The 20,663-nt window shown below is 34.8% G+C and overlaps 1 protein-coding gene across 3 annotated transcripts in view; it reads right to left on the minus strand.

Moving 5' to 3' along the window:
- Window positions 1-20,646, minus strand: part of LOC105559118 (acetylcholinesterase-like) — a 69,169-nt gene extending 48,523 nt beyond the window's left edge. For 2 of the 3 annotated variants that reach the window (XM_012007190.1, XM_012007192.1), the window contains exons 1-2: window positions 20,309-20,646; window positions 16,076-17,399 (exon numbers count right to left, since the gene is read on the minus strand). In XM_012007190.1, the coding sequence (XP_011862580.1) occupies window positions 16,076-17,303 (1,228 nt within the window). In that variant the 5' untranslated portion in view covers window positions 17,304-17,399; window positions 20,309-20,646. Of the gene's footprint in view, window positions 1-16,075; window positions 17,548-20,308 lie in introns of all 3 variants that reach the window. The other variant, XM_012007191.1, reaches the window with a different exon arrangement.
- Between the last annotated feature and the right edge of the window lie 17 nt (window positions 20,647-20,663).

The following is a 20,663-nucleotide window of genomic DNA, read 5'->3' on the forward strand; positions in this document are numbered from 1 at the left end:
ACTAAAGAATCGTAAAAGGAATACGATAAATATTTCAGAAAATCAATAATATTACTTAAAAAATTTGCAACTATTGCACTAACACCAATGCGCATTCAAATAATTAATTCAAATCATTAATAATATGAATAATAAGTGAGATCTGTAAAATCTGACGTGTAGCATACATGTTTACTAAATTACTAAAACTACAACAGAGGTAAATAAAATGATTTGTTTAATACACTACTAGTTACAATACAAAAGATTTACATTAAACCTCGAGAAAGTTAAGTTGACGCTTATTATATTCATACATCATGTGGGTCTGCTGTAGATTAAATAATAAAAATTCTTACAACTTGTTAGATAAATTTGAGCAATTATTCCCATTTTCAAAATGTTTGAATAAAATGTATAAAAATTATATTATTTCTGACCGTCCGTACGACAAAGTTAGCAAAGTACTGTTGAATTGGAATAACTTAACAGCATTACATAGTTGAAGAGACTAAGGTTGCTGTAATATAACAACTGGAATGTACTGGCAGAGCAAGTATCGATCAAAGTATGACTCACGTTGTACATAATAAATCGGCTGTCGCATTTCCCTTTGCACAAAGTGTCTTTACCATCACTCACTACACGTGTGTAACAAAACTTTTGAGCAGCTAGTCCGGCGAGAAAACAACTGGGTGGAAGTGCAGGAAGTATGACACTGAATCGCAAAGTTATCATTACATTAGAAACAGTAATAATGAATAACTTGATTTATTTCTCTACTAATCCGTGTTTGAGGTGAGATGAAGCTAGCGAGACTATCTATCATACATGGAAGTATTAAGGTCACTATACATTCACTGTATATTATCAATAATTGTTCAAGTAAAAATGTTTATGTACCTATTTTGGTGCACCATAGACGGATTTCAAGACGAATGATTCAAGATTATGGAAAAATAGCTTTCATGATAAAGTATCGACAAAATGTTTCTCTCTGTGTTTCAATTTTTTCAAAAATTTTGTAAATATGAAATGATAAGCAATTCAAATTCTCCAACAAAGTTATTTTTTGTTAATTTAACCCTGTTTTGTTCAATTCCTTAATTCAACTTTTACATTTAATTTTATTTGTACAGTCGCAAAAAATGTGGAATGTGAATTAATAAGTTTTACATTAGAAAATTTCACGATTAAAGATTAAAGTTTAGGGTTAAAATGTTAAGGACTATTGTATCGAAAAGCAAATTATTCGTAATGCAGATGATCCGATCGAGAATCAAGTTATTCGCGAGCTAACGCATAAGTGTACTCCTAAAATGTGCTGTCATATCGGCCTACACGTGCAACACGTGTCAAACAGGACAATGGATAGTTCATAACGTTCCAGGTGACTTCCGCGACTTTAAAGCCGTGAGAACTAGCTTGAGAATTTATTGATTGGTTGATTAAAACATGACGATGGTTCAGATATGTAGGGTAAGCCGCACAGCTATCGACCCCTTGACAGTTATTCGTTATCTGAGCACCTGACTAGCACAATGTTCCACAGTGTTATAAAATAAGTTTGCACACAACCGCTCAAGAAAACCCCAAGTATGATCTAAACTGGTTTTTTTTCCGCGCGCAAACCGCAGTAAAAATAAACTACCCTTTCATATTTACTGACAAAATATATTATTAGCTAAAATTAAATTTTTATCTTGTTGTTAGTGATAATTGCAAGACTGTAAAGTCTCCATGTTGCTACCATGGTATGCAAATAGGAAAATAAGACTCTCACAATAGACTGTATTAAGAGATTTTCATTTTAATTGCAAAAGATAACAAGAGATAGAATAAAAAGTCAACTGCGTATAGTCTTTGTAACAATCTGTTACGCATCAACCGAGAATCTGAGCGCCCGTAACAAAAAATGAAACTAAAAACTAAGGAAACCTCCGACGACAGTCGGAGCGCCAGTTCTTGGCTACAACTCATTAGTCACCAGAACGATGGCTCCCTGCTCTTTCATTGCAGAAGAACACATTTTCAACACTCTGAAATAATTTCATATTTTGTTTCTTATTCTTATAAATGTATGGTAATATATTATATCTCATATTATAATAATTCCCTTAAAATATCTTATATTAAAATGTACAAGAGAAAGTTTTAATATTTGTAAGAGCATGTCCAATAAGTATTTCTAGCATTTCAGCCTCATCAAAAGCCCGTAACGCATCGTACATCTTTAATGATCTTTCTCTAGATTGCTAATTAAACTGCTAGTTAACGCTTTTCAGAAACGTAAACATTTCAAACTGATAACAGCACAATTGCTCAAATGCAAAATTGTTTAAAAGTTGGTCCAGGAGTATGGTGTATTATATCCGAACAAAAAATATCTAAAATAATATAATAACGTTAAACTTTCCTTAATATGTACCAAAACAGTTTTTTTGCACTAATGTATTCATATCATAACGCACTCACCTTTAATAGCAACAAAAGTAATCACTCGTTACAAGAGAAACTATCTCAACTTAACATTTTATGAAAAAGTAAAGGAAATTTACGTTATCCAGTATAAATGTTCCTCTAAGACTATAAATTTATTTCTTCAGCAATAATTAAATCTGGGATATGATATTATAAATGACTAGATTATATATTTCATGTCAATTGTCATAATATTTATTTTCCGCTCGGCATTATTTAAAATCTCATCATAGACGGGATTTATTAAAGCAACTAGGAGCGGCGTTACAACTTGAAATATATCCTATGCTAGTAAATCCTTTACGTCGTGGCAGTCGTGTGACATTGCGTATGAGACTTTCCATCAGTCAGACTCGCGCGCGCGCGCGCGTATGTATACATGTGTGTGTGTTTAAGAAAGAGAGAGAGAGAAATATGAACAATTTCGTTCTGCGAAAATTTCACAGTTCGTTCTCCGTTATAATAATTCTTTGGATATACTACAAGTACCTTCCATTATATTAATACTCAAAGTAAAAAACAAATACATATACGAGTTAAAAATTATAAGCTCGTTATAAGGAAACTGATATTGACGTCAGTTTGCTCGAAGAAAATAACGAGTTCTAAATTATAAATTTGCGAAATTCAAATCTTATAAATAGCTTCTAATAAATAGCTTCTCTCTGAGCTACATACTTATACTTAAATTTTCACGTGAAAAAGGCTAAAGTTAGTGGCAAAGATATTGTTTCAGAAATAATATTATAATATGCTCCGTAACAGAAACTATTCTTTGCTATTTCGAAACGGCTGCCCTGATCTACTTTTTTCCGGTTTTATACATTTCTTTCCAAGCAAACAATGTGTCAAACTGAGAATGAAAATGTAGCTTTGAGAAACGTACGAGATGCAGTCCGTTTGCTAAGCTGCCTTGAGGCGCAAGCGTATCTCTACCATATCGTTCCCTCTAATAGAAGTTACTGTATTCGTCATCTTTTGTTATCTTATCGAACTTATTTACGTTACTTAAATCACACGGATGAAAAAGGTAAATGTATTACGAGCAAGCTAAAATAATGAGGACCATGAGAAACGCCAATTAAACCGTATTATCAACAGTTTCACTGCATTCAATTGTGTAATAGCTTCTTGTAATTAAATATTTTAATTACAGTTATTATAATTATCATAATATAATTGTTAACATTGTGACAATTATATATTATGTCGAAAATGAATAATGCGGACATAAAAAAATATACCATTATTATATAGACAGCTAACGTTAATATTATACATATTCTATGTATTCTATGTGTAATATAGGTCATTTAATATCCGCAGATTATTCTATATTTAATGATATCGACATCCTCTCTCTCTTCTGTCTGCCTGCGGTGTATTTCACTGATATAGACGTATTTAACATCACTCTATGTGTACAGATCGTGTCAAGCCATTGAGATACGTATTTCTACAAAGATACAAATCTTTCAAAATCAAGATAAGGATAGGAAACTTAACTGATCATAAAAATATAGCTATTTAATCAAGATTAAAAAATTAAAGCTAAAATATGTGTATGTAATAGAATCCTAAGTCATAAGTGTATACTGACAAACATATTTTTATTTATGAGTAAATTTTATGTTTTTCATTTAATCTTTTTTACCCTAAGTATATGCACATAACGCATTAAAATATTTATTTAGAAAATTCTTATGTCCATGTATATGCAAATAAGCGCAATGTACAGATACAGTTCCGTATCGAAATTTCACGCCATCTTAGAGAAGCGTAGTAGGTTATTCACACCATGGAATTAATTAAGTATAGATAAACGATAATATCGCATATAAAATTACATCATTCGATGAGCATGGGTTTGTGCATCAACGAGTTACTTAATAAGCCGTAATAACGATTAACCGATAATCCTCGATGGTGTTCATTCCGCAATTCTTAAAACAAATCCCACATTGGGAAAGCAATTACTATGATATCAATATACTGAGAATAAAATATTTGCTTTGCACTTACTATGCGTAACTCTCGCGTTAATACATTCACTTTCAATTACTATGCACGGCAATGGAAAAATAAAGTTTGACTTTTTTCTATTCTTAATGAAGATCCATTGGCAGATTTAAAGCAACTTTTATTTTTCAAAAAAAAAGAGATAAAATTCCATCTTCCCAATTTGCTCGTATTTTTTTATCTTCATGTATCAAAAACCCATCTTTTTATGTCATCAATAAATACATTTCTTATGCAACGTTTTTTTATCGCCAAATTTAAATAACTTTTATAAAGAATCAACGCTACTTTCTGACAAAAGACGTATCTCAACCTATCCTCTGGGAAGAACAATGACATTAATATACGAGTAAGTTGAATGTATCTTCATCAGGAACTGCAGAATCATAATTTTAAGTGCACGATGCTAGATAGCTCTTTTGTACCTTTACACCTTTTCAGTCTCTAAAATATGCACGTCCTCGGTAAATCGCAGGCACGACCCACGAAAGAACCTTTCTTCAGTTATTTAAAATTCCGCGTGACCACCGTATGCAAATCACTCAGAGCCCAGGGTGTCTGAGCTGATATTACCGTCCGGAGGAAGCGAAAAGGCGAAAAAACCGTTAGTGTAACTAAAAATTGCGTGTGTGTGAGTGTGAGTGTGTGTGTACATGTAAAAATTTACTAATTTGAAAAAAAAAAAGAGAAAATAGAATCTAAGATTGCGAAATATATACATATAATATATGTTTTAAAATATTATGTTGAAATTATTTTATTTATATCTTTTGATAGTTTTACAAGTTTGATTAATCTTATTTACTGTCTACTAGATTGTAGCAATCGTTAAAAACTTGTTTGATCGAAATTCAAGATCTGTGTCACAAGTTACACATTTTCGACTGGATGTCAGAGGGTTAATCGCGCGATATCCAAGCATAGATGTATGTACACATGGATGTACATACATACACAAAGCTGATTTGATACGGAAAGATGAACCGTAAATTTTCAGTTGATTTAAATGTCATCGTAAATTATCACGTATTTCCTTGCTTCGTGATATAGGAGTATTGCGTGACACGATGTGTGCATTAACGCACCACACTTGAAAATCTCATGGATATAAAGCAGAAAAATATCAACACCTTGTTAAAGCCTGCCTAATCTACCGTCTTCTTAGATTCACGTTAGTTTTTAAAAACTTGGCAATCTCCTTATCTAAATCTAAATTAGGTTAAAAAATAAAATTTAAGTTACATGTTTTATTTTTTGTTTTTATACGAACACACACGTGCACACGCGCAGACTCGTATCCTATCGAGATTGTGATTGAAAGTGCGTTCCGTACATCAATTACTATATTAAATGTAGAGGAGAGGCCCTTATCCTGAAATAGATTTCTAATATGAAATATTGTAGTAGAGTGTTTCTGCTAAATTAATAGGAATTATCTGTTTAGTGGAAAATTTATTGTTAAATCGTGCGTGCGAAAAAGACTTGTGAAATTGGATGTTGAAAATCCGCTATCTTATGTTATGAGCTTATCTCATAATATAGGGGACTTTCCTCTATATATAATTAAATATAAACTTGGAGCGCTATTCTCCCCCACCCCCCTCTCTCTCTCTCTCTCTCTCTCTCTCTCTCTCTCTCTCTCTCTCTCTTTCTACGTGATCCTAAAACTTACAATCATTGTGTCATACCATTTTGAAACTCATACTTGCCGGCCTGTTGTAATACATCGACTACCCTTTCAGAAATGCTTTTACTCTTCTTTTTTCGGGAGGAAATAGATTGCTTGGTACTTACATTAGAGGGTCCTCTAAAAGTTGGCAAAGCTTCATTAAAATCAGAATTTTCAAATTGCCTCGACTAAACGTCTTGACGTGCAGTGGTGCCTGATCAGACGAAATTTTAGTTGAAGCCTATCTAAAAAATATTTTGATGTACATTAATTTCAACTCCATTTTAACATCAATTTTTGAAAATTATTTATAAAATATGTATATTTTAGAATAAAACGCAAGTAAAACCAGATACGTGCAATCAGTCAAAGAAGAACGAGTAAATGGAAAGGAGAGCAAGTGAGAGAAAAGAATCAATGAAAAAGTTATGCCAAATTCTCGCCATTCTCTTCTATTATTAGGTCACTATAAAAGCTTCTCGCTTTACATACTCATTGTGCTAATCCAACACGATATTCTTATTCAGTGTTATATCATATACATATTCATATTTAAACATTGAAAATAAAAGTTAATAAATTATAAACGTCCTTTTTGAGATTTCTAAATATACGTATATTATATTATATATTACATATTATACATATATCAAACTCGAAAGAAAAAATTCGATTGAAAATAATGTAAAAATATATTACGTTTAATTGAATTTAAATATATTAAAGTAGAAATTATTAAATTGTATGTATGTGTGCGTGAGCGTGTGTGTATACTATACCATATACATATATATATTTTGCAAGTGCCACTTAAGTTGGCTACGGTATATGGTCCTAGTAATTTAATACCACTTCAAACAAGGCAAAACCTATATAATATATATATATATATATATAGATTCGTGTATGAAAGATTTTGCTTCTGTAGGTCTTATGCGAATGTTAAAACGATGTCAGAACGATGACTGAAAACCAGGTTGCCATATAGAAGGAGAACAGAACGAGAAAGTCAAGTTGTCAGACAGAATAAGACAGAATAGAAAGTCTGCAGAAACGTAACGAAATAAGGCGCGTTCGTCTAGTAGCATACGAAAACGCGCCATTTTAACAGAACGCATAAGAGAGTATTATTGAAGAAAATTGGAATTTTGTCCTGAAAATGGATTTTTATAGTTATTTGATTCATATGACGTGCAACAAATACAAATATCAACGAATATCATAAGAAATTTTACAGCTGGATTGTTTATTTTATAATTATTATTTTCTCGAAACAGTTTTTGTAAAATAAATACGTTAATAATTTGAACGTAAAATTGAGAGTACAGTAAAAAAGAAACTTTAGCTACATGTATATATTTCATGGAAATCAAGTCCATTTTTTATTACATTTTAAGCATTGTAAAATTTATGTCCTTAAATTGCTCATGCTCTCACAACTTTAAATAAAAAATTATTTTATTAATATCTGTATTAGTAAAAAAATACTACAAAAGTAAATGTTTTAGTTTGACTGATTTCGTTTCAGAATTTAAAAAGTAACAAATTGTTATTTTTTAAGTAACGGTAACGATAACGAGTTACTTTTAAAAATCAGTAACTATAAAGGTAACGAGTTACACTTTTGAGTCGGTAACAAGTAACGGTAACTATGAGTTCCTTTTAAAATGTAATTTTCCTATTCCTAATTTTCGAAAACCAAGGTTTGTATCAAAAAAAGTTTCAAACAAAAATTGTTTCAGTCGAAGAGGGACATAAGATGGTACCATTGGTTTGACCTTGGGTAAACGTGCCAAGGTCAAACGAAGGTCAACTTTGTTTGTTTTTATGAAACCTTCTATTTTCCATTAGACATTCTTGCAGCTTATCTCGAGAACTTGCCAAAACATTATAACATTTTTTTTATCGAGTACACACATCGCACATCAGATTTTTTAATAATTTATTATAAACATAAGTAAAAATAATTATATTGGATTTTACTGACAACTCCAAATTGGCCTTAATTTTTCATATCAAATGTTTTCTACGGCGCGAGGCGCGTGTATGTACACAATGCCATTTTTACTTTTTTTTTTTTTAGTAAATGTATATGCACGACAAGCTATGAGATATATAGATAGATATGACAGAAATACCTATATCAATCGTGTACAGATATTGTATATTTCATTGAATTTATATCGTATTTAACAGAATTAAAAGATCGGGATTTAAAACCAATCAGAGATCGATTAAGTAACTAACTTCTTAATAACTAACTTCAGATACTATATCCACGAATATCCTTTGAAGAAATAGAGCGTTACTTTGTTATATAGCATCGCGTACATCAATGGCGCATTCTATTACCGTTTCGAGTGTGTTTTTTTTTTCGTTTTCACGTTTTTTGATCGATTTACCAGCACACGCCGCGCGTGACGAGTCACCAGAAATAACCTGAATTTTTTTGACGTCGACTAGCTCGATTGGATCATCTCTGCCGCCCGTTAGCCAGCTACCATGGCGTGGAATGCGGAACGAAAAATTGTTGCATAAAAACTCTGCTCCGTTTACAATAGTCGCGTGTTAATAAAGTTGCGGGATGGCGAGAGGATTTAGAAAAATATGCATACCGCGTTGTCTGTCGGAATTATAAATTTTCTGCGTATGGCGAATACGAATGTTAGCAAAACTTGACGTTGCTTCCATTCACAATACAAATTTTATAAAATATACGTACAAACAATATAATTAATTATTATTAATCACTTATTACATTTTTTATATTTTTGACGTTACTATTAGGTTAAGGAAAACTGTTTCTCATTATATTATTTCAACGAGAATTCTATACAAGAGTTACACGAAAATAGTTTATTGTTATATTAGATAGCCAGAAATATATATTTTCATATCACATCCAACTCTCTTTTTACACAGTTTTTCTAAATGATGCAATTTTTTGAAATCCCTTGTGTATGTGTATAGGAAGACCTTAAGTTTAGTTTCTGATAATAAGTCGATAAAAACTTTTCAATTAGACACATGTCTCTCCGTATTATCATGTTAAAAAAGCGAATAATACCCTATTAAACAGACTATATTTTTCAATCATCGTCATATTAAATCATATTTCAGCAGCTCGCTTGCCATTGTCGGTCATAATTTAATTATCGGATGCTTGTTTTATCATATGACAGCGAATAAATCATAATGTAATAATAAAATAAAGTTTTGTTTTCTTGATTAATTACAAAGTGTAACTTTTCATTGAAAGTTTCTACATATATGTTGTTAGCAGACCCTGAAAAAGTAAAACATGATCCATTTCTCAATATATCTTTTGTCATATGGTTGGCCTAAATATAAACATGTTTTACACAGTAGATGCATACCGGACGAGAAAAGTATGTAAGTAAGTGAAATTTCCCAAATAGCTATTTTTACGTGGTGTTTCAAAATAACGTAATTTTTTATATAATGCGGTTTCTTCTATACAGAACGTATCTACCACGTAAAGAGTGAGTTGAATGTATAGGTACGTTTCGTTTCCTATGCAAAAATCATGGGATTATATATTAGTAATTTATTTTTACACACGCGCGTGCGCGTATAGAGAGGAGAGAAGCAAAACCATTTACTTTATCGTACTGGCACAAGCAATCTGTAGTGTACCTCTGGGATAATTACTTTTACATTTATTTTTCATACCACAGGCATATCCGGAACGAAGAGATTTTATGCACGAGGTCTTTCGCTTTTAAAAGAAAGATAGCTCCTTTTCGCTCTCATATAGCGTGGTCCACGAGTTGGAAGCTTTCACGGGTGTAATTAACCGCGATATACTTTTAGTGTAATTAAAATTCAACAAAATGCGTAAAGAAACTAGCTTAAAAGACGCGACGTATGTGCAAAAAGGATATAATTAAGCAAATACTGTTTTTCACAATATCCGTTATGATTCGCTTAATTATCCGTTGCATACCGCGTTGCATATAGCATGTATGTACATAAAGAGCCGAGTAACAAAGCAACGAGCTTTAATTTGGCAGCACCCAAATAATTAACCAAGTACAATAATGATGAAAGCTTTGTCATCCGCTTCAGAATTTCGTATTTGCGAGGAAAACAAAATTGCAGTAATTAGTAAATAAAATGCTATTAATTTTGCTAAAAACTATATAACCATAGTAAACTGCCGCTTTGATTGCATATATCAGCAATTATTATGTAGCCATATCTCTCGCAACAATGAACTTTTAATTTGAATAGATACATAAGATAATAAAGATGAGAACCTTAAAATAAAGTGAAGATGGAAACTTCCCATCCGACATATCAAAATAATTTTACAATATAAATAAAATTTGTCAAATGTAACTATATATTTAAAATAATCAATAAACGCAATCAGATTTCGTACAAATATTTATATATTCTCCATTTTTCTCTTTTACAAACTATCAATTTTTAACTATCAATAGATAATATAAACGTATGAGGAAACTTTTCAACTTCTCTATATTTTCAACAGATTATACGAAATTTGACTTATTTTGGATACAGCATTCATAAATGTTTAATCGATTGTATCTTAAATCTGACTTGTGAAATTTTCCCAAGAAGTGACCGATATTATCCGGAACGTGCAAGCGTTAACTTACCACTTTTGATATCCCGGTCACGACATCGTTTAACACACCTTCGCAATACATAACTCCTCTACGTATGAGTAGACAAAAATAGTAGGTACCTCAGTACCTGCGTTTATCGCTATTCGTGCACCACAAGACGAGATAATACGTGCACGCGGACGCCGATGAGAAAAAATATTTTTACTGTACTAAAAGCTAATATCACAAACACACACAAAAGCGCGCACACAATTACATATATACAATCGCTACAACACATCTATTAAGCAATAATAGTCTCGTTAAGACTATGTGGCTGTATTTTTATCATACTGTTCCGTCTGTATTTTGTCAATATTTTTTATTATTTGCCAACGATTTTATTCTTTTTGTACACAAACTTTTTTTATTTGAATAAACCTGACTATACATTGCTATCGATTAATCTTTCAACGCGTTCTACTTTTTTATTTCGAAAAAGTAAAAAAGTCAACAATCAGACTTCTATAACAATAAATATTTAAATCAGAAAATATCCAACGAATATTAAAATTTATTATCGTGACATTTGTTGTAGAGATATGTGCATGATTTGAGAGCGTCAACTATTAGCAAGGCATAATTTTTTCATAAACATATAAAATATTTCTCTCAAAAACTAACATAGAGTATAGAAAACTTTTTCCAAACTCTTAGAACGTGAAAGAAATTAAGAAATTAAACGTATTTTGTCATTTTTTCACGGATTTTTTGGAAGTCTTGTATTAAAAAAATTCAAAATAACGTCAGCGTGGCTACCACCCCGAATATCGTTAATCAATTAACCCGACCTTAACCCAATGATGAAACGCATTCTGAACCTCTTTTCCATTATCTACGCTTTAAAGTGGAACGTCCGTTGTCGAGCGAAAATATCCAATAAAGGATGGATCGTACAAAGTGTCCGTTTACGTGTGCATAGGTGTTTGTTGAGTGTGGCAACAATTTTACTATATCGAGCTCGGCATTATTGAATAGCGATCGTTACTGCGTAGACGTAATAGTTTCTTGAATTGGGACCACAACGTAATGCAAATTGATAAAATATGCATTTACTTAAATTTCCTCTTCTTTCTCAATAATATCGGATATACTGATTACAAATCTCATTACAGATCAATATAAATTTTGTTATAGAAATTGCGAGATATCAATAGTTTTTGAGCTGTCACTAGAGAGAGAAAAGAACAACATAACATTTTTGCACAGATTCGTTCTTCTTTCGCTACATTACTTATACAAAATGCTTTGTATCGAGCAATACGTGTAAACGTTAGTGTACTTGAGCGCATGCATTGCGACAAAATATAACTAAGAGTCTTGAGTAGCATGTAAACCTGAGAGGTTTCCAGTGAAAGCCCATTTTGATTAACAAGAATTAGATCTTGATGCGAATATGGAGTTATGTTGACGGATATAATTACAGAATTAACATACGTAATTTCATTATGAATTAAGTACAGATCCATGTTGTCAGTTTCTTCGATATACAATAACTGTAATAACATTTCTCACGTGGTTGATGTATCATAGGTACATGTATACATAATGATACTTGGCATTTGTCATTTTACGTTATCGAATTGTATAGAAAACGTGACGGTATCAGATAACGGAGATGCATGTTGTTAATCGAGAATGAAGAGAAATACGAAATATACTAGAGCAATATTTTATATGATGTCAATAACATTTATTCATGTCATAATTAATGAAAAATGTCACTTGCCATATCAGCAAAGGTATAGGGATTTTGATGCAATGTTATGTCTTCCAATTATCAAAAAGAAAAAAATATTATGTGTGTGCGCGCGCGTATATTTTTTAATCTTTGATGTGTATAACGATATCCGAAAGCCTATTGTAATGAGGGAATCATTAATAGTTGTTTCTCACTCAAACGGCTTAGAACAGTTAAACACCTCGCATATATTTTATTTCTTTTGTTTCTTCGCTTCATTCTATTATATTGAATTTAATTTAGGAACATTTCTTTTTACTCCCATATACTTGATTTAATATCTGAAATAACTTGCATCTCATTTACAATATTGGACAAATTTATTCAAACTCGTACAACCGTTATGCCATATCATTTAAACAATTTGTCTGAATTGAAACACATCGCCTACGATAACGGAAAGGACGAAATATCAATTTGTTGTTATCACACACACATATACAAACACGCACACGCACAAACGTACATATGTAACAAATACATATTTCGGATAATTAGAAGGCATAAAATTGCATCAAAATCCCTACAGCTTTGCTGATATTGCAAGTAACACTTTACTTTGGACTTAATTTAATGTTAGCCTCTAGAAATTATCAAAGTTTAATATCTTGCTATAACTTAGTAAAACATGTATATACATTTTTCTACAAAACTTGTGCAAATTACGTCTTATAATAGGGAAATTTCTATATGGAAACCATCATTTGTCGCAACAACTCTTTGACATTAAATACCATGATAATTAGATGTCGGATTAAAAGTACTTGAACCAAGTAAAATCCACTCGAAATTAATTAAAGAACAGAATGTTGTTATTCGTTTAAGCTTAAAGCTTAATTTGTTTAAATCCTACAATTCTTTTCACCGTAATTCAAAATTAAAATATTTATTATCTTTTCCCACTAACTAAAGATATTTTTGAAAAAGTGAAAAATAATCTTTTACACTTAACTCTTAAATTAAAGACTTAATTATTATTTCATAATACACAATCTTATTGAATTAAATGTTACGTAAAGTCAAAACGTTAATATAAAAATTACATATGTCATTTTAACAAAAATAATTTCATTTTAGTTGTCCATACCACAGTATAAATTAATAATTTCGAGAAAGTTACACGAGACGTCGACAAATCAGCGTACTTAAGTAATATAATTAAGGCATATTTTATAAAGCGAAAAATACTAATCGTTTTCCGTTTTCCTTCTTTTCCCTCTCTTTCTCCCTCCCTTCGTCCCCCCCCCCCCACACACACACACACACACGCACACACACATACATATTTAATTAAACTTGCTTAGCTCGGTGTACACGATTCAACTCTGATCTCAGCAAAAATTACACTACTCAACAAACGTATTCCATCCTCGATTCACCGTTACTGGAAACCTGTTGCCGATATCTGGTGATACGTGCGAAATTCAATCCAATTTCAGCAATAGCTCCGGCGCTTTATCCTTGTTCCGCTCGCGCTATTTAATCTATTTTACTTATCTGTTTTTAATGAATTAGAAATTACCACCGTCCAGGTGCACGGAAATCAATTCGGACGACATAGTATCTCTCTCTCTCTCTCTCTCGATACCTCTCTTCCCCGATATCTTCTTTTACGTTCTTTCCTTCTCTCTAGAGAATAAATAAAAGGAGACAGAACTGTGCGCGATGGTGGCTCGGTGTCAATACCAAAGTTTGATTAACCGATTTAGCGGAGGAAGCTTGGTTATATTTTGAATTAAACTCCGCACACGCACTGAACGTGTATGCGTGTACGCGGTTTCTACAGACAATACCGATTTATCATCGCGGCACGGCATTTGCATGCTCGATAGATGCGCCAGGAACAGAGAATGCCTGGATAATCAAACATAAGATAACGATCCTGCGTGGGAAGCAATACGGTCATTAAATCGACAGTAACGTTCGCGTGTCAAGAATAAAGATATACGGTAACGGCGTATAAATTTGCCGATTGGATTGCTCGAATGTCACTCATGCGACGACCTAATAAATGACCAATAAGAAAAAGTACACATACTCGACATTTATTAATCCTCTCGACATCCGATTGATGAAATAAACAATAAATTAAAACAAAATATCTTATTGTTGACGTAACATTGTGCATACGTAAATAATTTCAAAAGTACCAAGTGTTTAAAACCACTGATGGAAAAATCTTGCTCGTTGTAAAAAAATATAAGACAATTTCTTGAACAAATAGCTGATGAATTTTGCTATTTTAACTCCATTTGTGTCTCACTCATCTATATTTACTCCAATCAATAAGCCAAAAGCTTTATCAAATCTTTTTCCATTTGTGTTATACGTATGTACATAACATAACTCTCTCGCGTACTCGCGAACGTGAATATAAGACATACGATGATTAACATGTGGACAGAGGGCATCGTATATTTATTTAATTAAAAATAATCGTCGGATGAACGAGATACATCCGAGTTTGACTGGAGGCACAACACACACGCCGTTTCACTATTAGTCATTTAATCGATATACACCAGAAACTACATATACCTGCTGGTCGCGACGTAAACAGGTCTTTATCATTACGTAGTTCTATCTGGAGTAACCCAGTTTGATTATTTATATCATTGAACGGAAAGAACAGTGTGCTTCCAAGTGCCAGGACTTTACCGATAACCCTGTCGACTACGTCAATAACATAGACGTAGACAATTACTACTGCAAAGGTAGAAATAATAGCATTTTATTAAATTCTGTAATCCCTACATTTTATTCTCTTTTCGGTCTACTTAACGATTTGAGAGAAGCAGACGCGCGCAGAAAATTAAGTAGATTGGAATAATCGCGAAATAATTCAATTCGCGAGCATACTTAAATAAAGTAACGAATAAAACAGCTGGCCGACTACAACGTGAGACGCAATTAACGGAGATTTCTCAGACTGAAAGCATTGATATCAATATTTATAAATTAACATTTGTATGAACGCTCGATCGACAATGTAATAATTCAACGTACAATCTCCGTGTATTGAATTTTAATGATACCGATGTGCACTTTGCCGAGAGAAACTGTTTCCAAAGTGGCTTTTTCGAAGAAAATCTTTAATAAATTCAACATTTCTAGGGGAAAGAATTAAATATGTCAAATGCGTGAAAAGAATTTGGTAATTTGGTAAAACATATTTTATACATTTTACACATTGTAAGTATATATATGTAGATTGAAAATCAACGTGAAAAGATAAATCTTTTTATTTCCCCACATCGGGTAAACTGTAATGGCGTGAGTTACAGGGAAGTGCATCGCAGTATCGAATTCTCATCCATATACTGAAATAATGGTAAAAGACCCCCTCCTGCTCCTCACGATTCTGTGGCCCGCGAAGAATACAGTTCCGAGCAGAGAAAGCACATATTCTCATTGAGAAAGAGCCGAGCGTACAACGTCGGCTTAACCGCACAGCCGATCGTAAATAGCCGTCGGCGATAATTCCGCGCCGTAAAACAACACTCGCACAAGTCGCACTGGCAGCGTCCCTACCTTCATTCTCGTTATTTCCAATGAGGATCTCGGTGTCTTTGAATTCCGCCTCCCTGACCAAGTCCAATGGATCCTTAGGCAGGAAGACCCCGTCGATGGTGGGCGCCGACGGGAAGCCGAGGATACCCCAGTAACTGTTCCATTGCTGCACGGAGAGAGTTTTGGCGTCGACCGACCTCATGCAGGCCATAACTCGCGCCGGGTTCTCTTGCAGCATCGTCGAATTGCATCCACAATCGTCCACCAGCACTCGAGCTACCTCATTGGCCTTCTCGCCGGTCATGTAACTCCACGGGGCGTTGAGGGTGCCACTCTGGAGGATACCCCGGCGCACCAGACCTTGCGTGACCGGCGAGATGAGATGTAGGGATACCGAGCTACCACCCGCGGACTCGCCAAAGATGGTGATCAAGTCGGGATTGCCGCCAAAGACGCGCGCGTTGTCACGGAGCCACTTAAGCGCCATGGCCTGATCCCAAAGGCCCATGTTACCAGGCGCCTCCTCGCTATTGATAAAGTGCTGATTGAGGTACAGAAAGCCGAAGGCTCCGACTCGGTACTGTATCGAAGCGATGATCGCGTTACCGGCCGCCGCCATAATGTCCGCGTCGTAGACGTCCAGAGTGGCGGTACCGCTCATGAAACCGCCGCCGTAGACCCACACCAATATCGCCATGCCGTCGCTCCCCAAGTTGTCCGGCGACTCCTTGTGACGTAGACGCAGCTTTTGTGGCACCCAAATGTTGAGATAGAGACAGTCCTCGGAGATGTTGGTGTTTGGGTTCCACATCTCCTCACCCTCGAAGCCGGGAAAGTACTCGTAGCGCTCCTGATAGCAGCTATTGGGCAAGGTGGTAGCGTTGAGGATCCCGTGCCAAGGCTCGATCGGCAGCGGCTTGCGAAATCGCAGAGGCCCGACCGGAGGTTTCGCGAACGGCACTCCGTAGAACACGTGAACCTCGCGATCGAGCACCGTGCGGGAGAAACCGCGCATCAGCCCGCTGGTAGTCTCCACCACTAAGGAATCGTGACTACCGCCGTCGTGACCGCCGTCGTGACCGCCGTTGTGACCACCGTCGTGACCACCGTCGTGACCACCGTCCTGGCCGTCCAACCGTCCACCACCGTGTTGACCAGCTACGTTCGCTCGCGTGATGCACGCGCTGTGCAGGCTCAAGCCTAGCAGCAACAGCAGCAACGAGGACGGACAGTTCATCCAAGAGCTCATGATCAAACCGGATTTTAGCCGCGCTCGATAACCAAGTTTCGCTCAAAATGTCGCTAATCGGCCAAGTCTTGGAATGTCTTGGAAGGCCCTCGGTGTCTTTAGAACAATAAAAATAAGTACGCGTTGTTCGACTATTTGTCCATCGGTACTCGTATACGCGAAAGCGAGAGAGAGAGAGAGAGAGAGAGAGTGATGCTTCGAACGAATTGTCTCTCGTCTTCGTCTTCGTCTTCGTCGTCACCGTCTAAGAACAAGTTTCCTCTTATGCATACGGTGCAGCGGCAAGATCGCGATATCGGGCGAAGGATACCAGGAGAGTGATTCTTTGGCGAAGAGTAAGGCGATTTTGAGGGATAGAGTTTCTTTACGAATCGTCGATCTTGTTCAAGCTGCACTCAATGCACTTTGCGTGTTGCTTTTACCGGAAAAAACTTTACCACTCCGTAAAAAGGCCATTCGCCACTCTGTTTTTTTACCACTCTGTGCATCTATATCTGATATCGGTTTTTGAAAAACGAAAAATTATAACCTTCGCAATCCACTAATATCACGGACGAATAATGAATACAATTTAATGAATCCGTATTTATCGGATTGCTCGATTTGCCTAAAGACTGACATTAAAATGCATTGTGCATTAAGCTAAAATAATAAAATGATAAATGATAATTCGCAATTGTGCTATCGATTATGCAACTAACTTTTAGTTTTCCCATATTAATCTCCAATTCCAAGTAATAGAGATGAAAATACTCTTTCTTCATACAGTTACTGTATCGTCATTTTTTGTAATTAACTTAAATATACATACGTACATATCTTAAATATTATTATGACAAGTAAAGATGCGTTAAATTTTTTAATCACACAATTCCTTAGAGAATTATAGTTTGTACAGAAAACTTATTCCTTCAAAATGCTCTACTCTTTTCCAAAAAAATCACTTTTTATATAATAACACTGATATATTTGCTTTAAGAACATTAATAGATTATTTTTAGTCCAACGGCAACTTTGTTATTTACATCTAACTGCCCGAACGATCGACGTGACCGTTCACGAGGATACTGACAAAAGATCTCGCGGTTGGGTCGCATGAAATATCAATGTTAAAATCGAAATACTTTGTAGAAACGTGGGTTATACGTTAAATTCCACGGTGCGACGTCAATATATTACACTGGATATTCCCTTTTGCTACAAAACTTTTATAGGTCATTGAAAAATAATACCCACGTAAAAGATTTAGAATTGTCATAAAGCGTTTCCCATGGGTAGCGTATCTGCCAAGAGAGAGACTCAACAAGTTAGCGAGTGGAAAGCCGACATTTGCGCGATGGGGCGGTAATTTTTCTTATTCGATTTTCTGTTTAAGAGAAATCGAGGCCTATTTTACAAAAAGAAAAGAAAATGGGATATATCACTAAGAGTAAAATTCAAAATGTTTGATGAGAAATAGAGAAGAGAAAAAAAAACGGTTCTTGACATGTAATATAAAATAATTTTTCGCAAATATATAATTATTATTATCATCACGTGTATATAATAAATTATACTACTTGCCACGATAAAACAGTGATTGTTATCGCAATGCAAATAATTATCTGCATGCAGTTCAGTTCTAGTTTTCTTTCTAGTTTCATCAAAGGCAATTAATCTTTATTTGATTCTTTCCGTTCTGAAACGGACTAGAGCGAGGGCTAAAATGAAATGAGGAAAGTTTATTAAACTAGTGAAATGAAATTAACATTTCTGAAAGCGTAGCGTATGTGTTTCAATCAATAAGCGTGTAAATTATGCTTCGCATGGATAATCGCATTCCTATAACTTCAGTTTTCCGATTATCGCATTACATGACCATTTGCGACACACGATAATAATTTCGTATTTCGCGAATCAGTTTCTACTTCCGACTGTAGTATCCGCCGTAAACCGCAACGCCGGAATACCGCACGGTGTCGATTGCAATAATGCAGTCCACCACGAATCATCATTAAAGCTTCATGAACCAAAGATAGAATGCCGCGACGGAGTATGCATACTATTAAACCGCTAAGCATCCACCACGCGCTGTATTAGTTAAAACTCGATCGAATTGGGATCCAAAAATTTCTTTAAGATCCTCAAATCTGCTCTCAAACCTAAAAACTATAAACTAATATCGATTTATGAAATGTAAGTAATTGCTAAATAAATCTCACGTTTCTTAAAAACCACCATTTCACCCATATTCCAATCCCTGTCAATAACAAAGTTAATCAAATTCAATTTATTATTCAGAACACTTTATCTTTTGTTACAATATTTAGTTAATTTCATTTCACTAAGAATGTAAAATTTGTAATTGCTTCTTTTGCGAAAGAAATTTGTCAAATCTATTGTCGAGCTATCTATTATTTTCTTGGATTAGAACTGGATTATTATTGTCAAATTCGTAAAATGCATTTCTTTTATTACTTGCACGTAGGAATATGCGAGATATTGTGATTCCGTGAAAGAAAGAAAAGAGTATCTTAACATAAAGGTTCGATATCTTAAAATTAAAAATAAGACTAAAAATTATTCCAATACGTATTCTTCATATCAGAAGGAAGCGAACATTTTTCCAGAAGTAAAGACACGTTTCGCGTCTTGAATAATGGATCACCACTACTTTGTAAAGAGCAAACTTGATAGGTTCTTTACACTAAATTGCAAGTGCTACGGCAAACAATTTCTTCGAGATACATTTTCTCAAATGACGTCTAACCCGATCAGCTAAAATAATTTGAGCGCTACTTTTTTGGGGAGTGGATGGAGGAGAAGGGGGGGGGGGGAGAGATTGGAGTAGGGAAAACCGCCATTGCCTCTTTTCACCATAAAGTCACGGCAATAGTGACAAGCTATTCCTCACGAAAACCACGAGCTCTCAAACGGTCAATTTCCACCCTCTAACCCAATCATCCCCGTCACAATCTTTCTTTCCGTTTCCTCCTTCCTTCCCTCTTCTCGCTTTCTAAACTCACCCTACTTTCCCTCCCATACACACTCCCGTGCACAATATACACGCACGCGCGCAGGATATAGAGCTTCACCTCTCAAAATCGCTTCCGCTTACTCGCCCCTCTTTTCACCCCCCTCCCCCTAAAGTATATCGTTTCCAGAAGCGACTTGGAGTTACTCCTCGCGTTCTCCTATCCTTTCTTTGCTTCGCGATGATGATGCTTTCCCGCTGGAAATTACAATTTCGACTTTACGATTCCGGCGGGCTTTCACAAAGAGCGCACCACGTACGTATGTGGAAACAGTATCACGCGGCAGCCGGCATGCCGCGTTGCACGGGGTCGACTGATCGAGGAGGCAGAAGTGGAGGTGGTGCTG

Source organism: Vollenhovia emeryi, unplaced genomic scaffold, assembly GCF_000949405.1.
Source record: "Vollenhovia emeryi isolate VEMERY1.0 unplaced genomic scaffold, V.emery_V1.0 DF939289.1, whole genome shotgun sequence".
NCBI lineage: Eukaryota > Metazoa > Arthropoda > Insecta > Hymenoptera > Formicidae > Vollenhovia > Vollenhovia emeryi.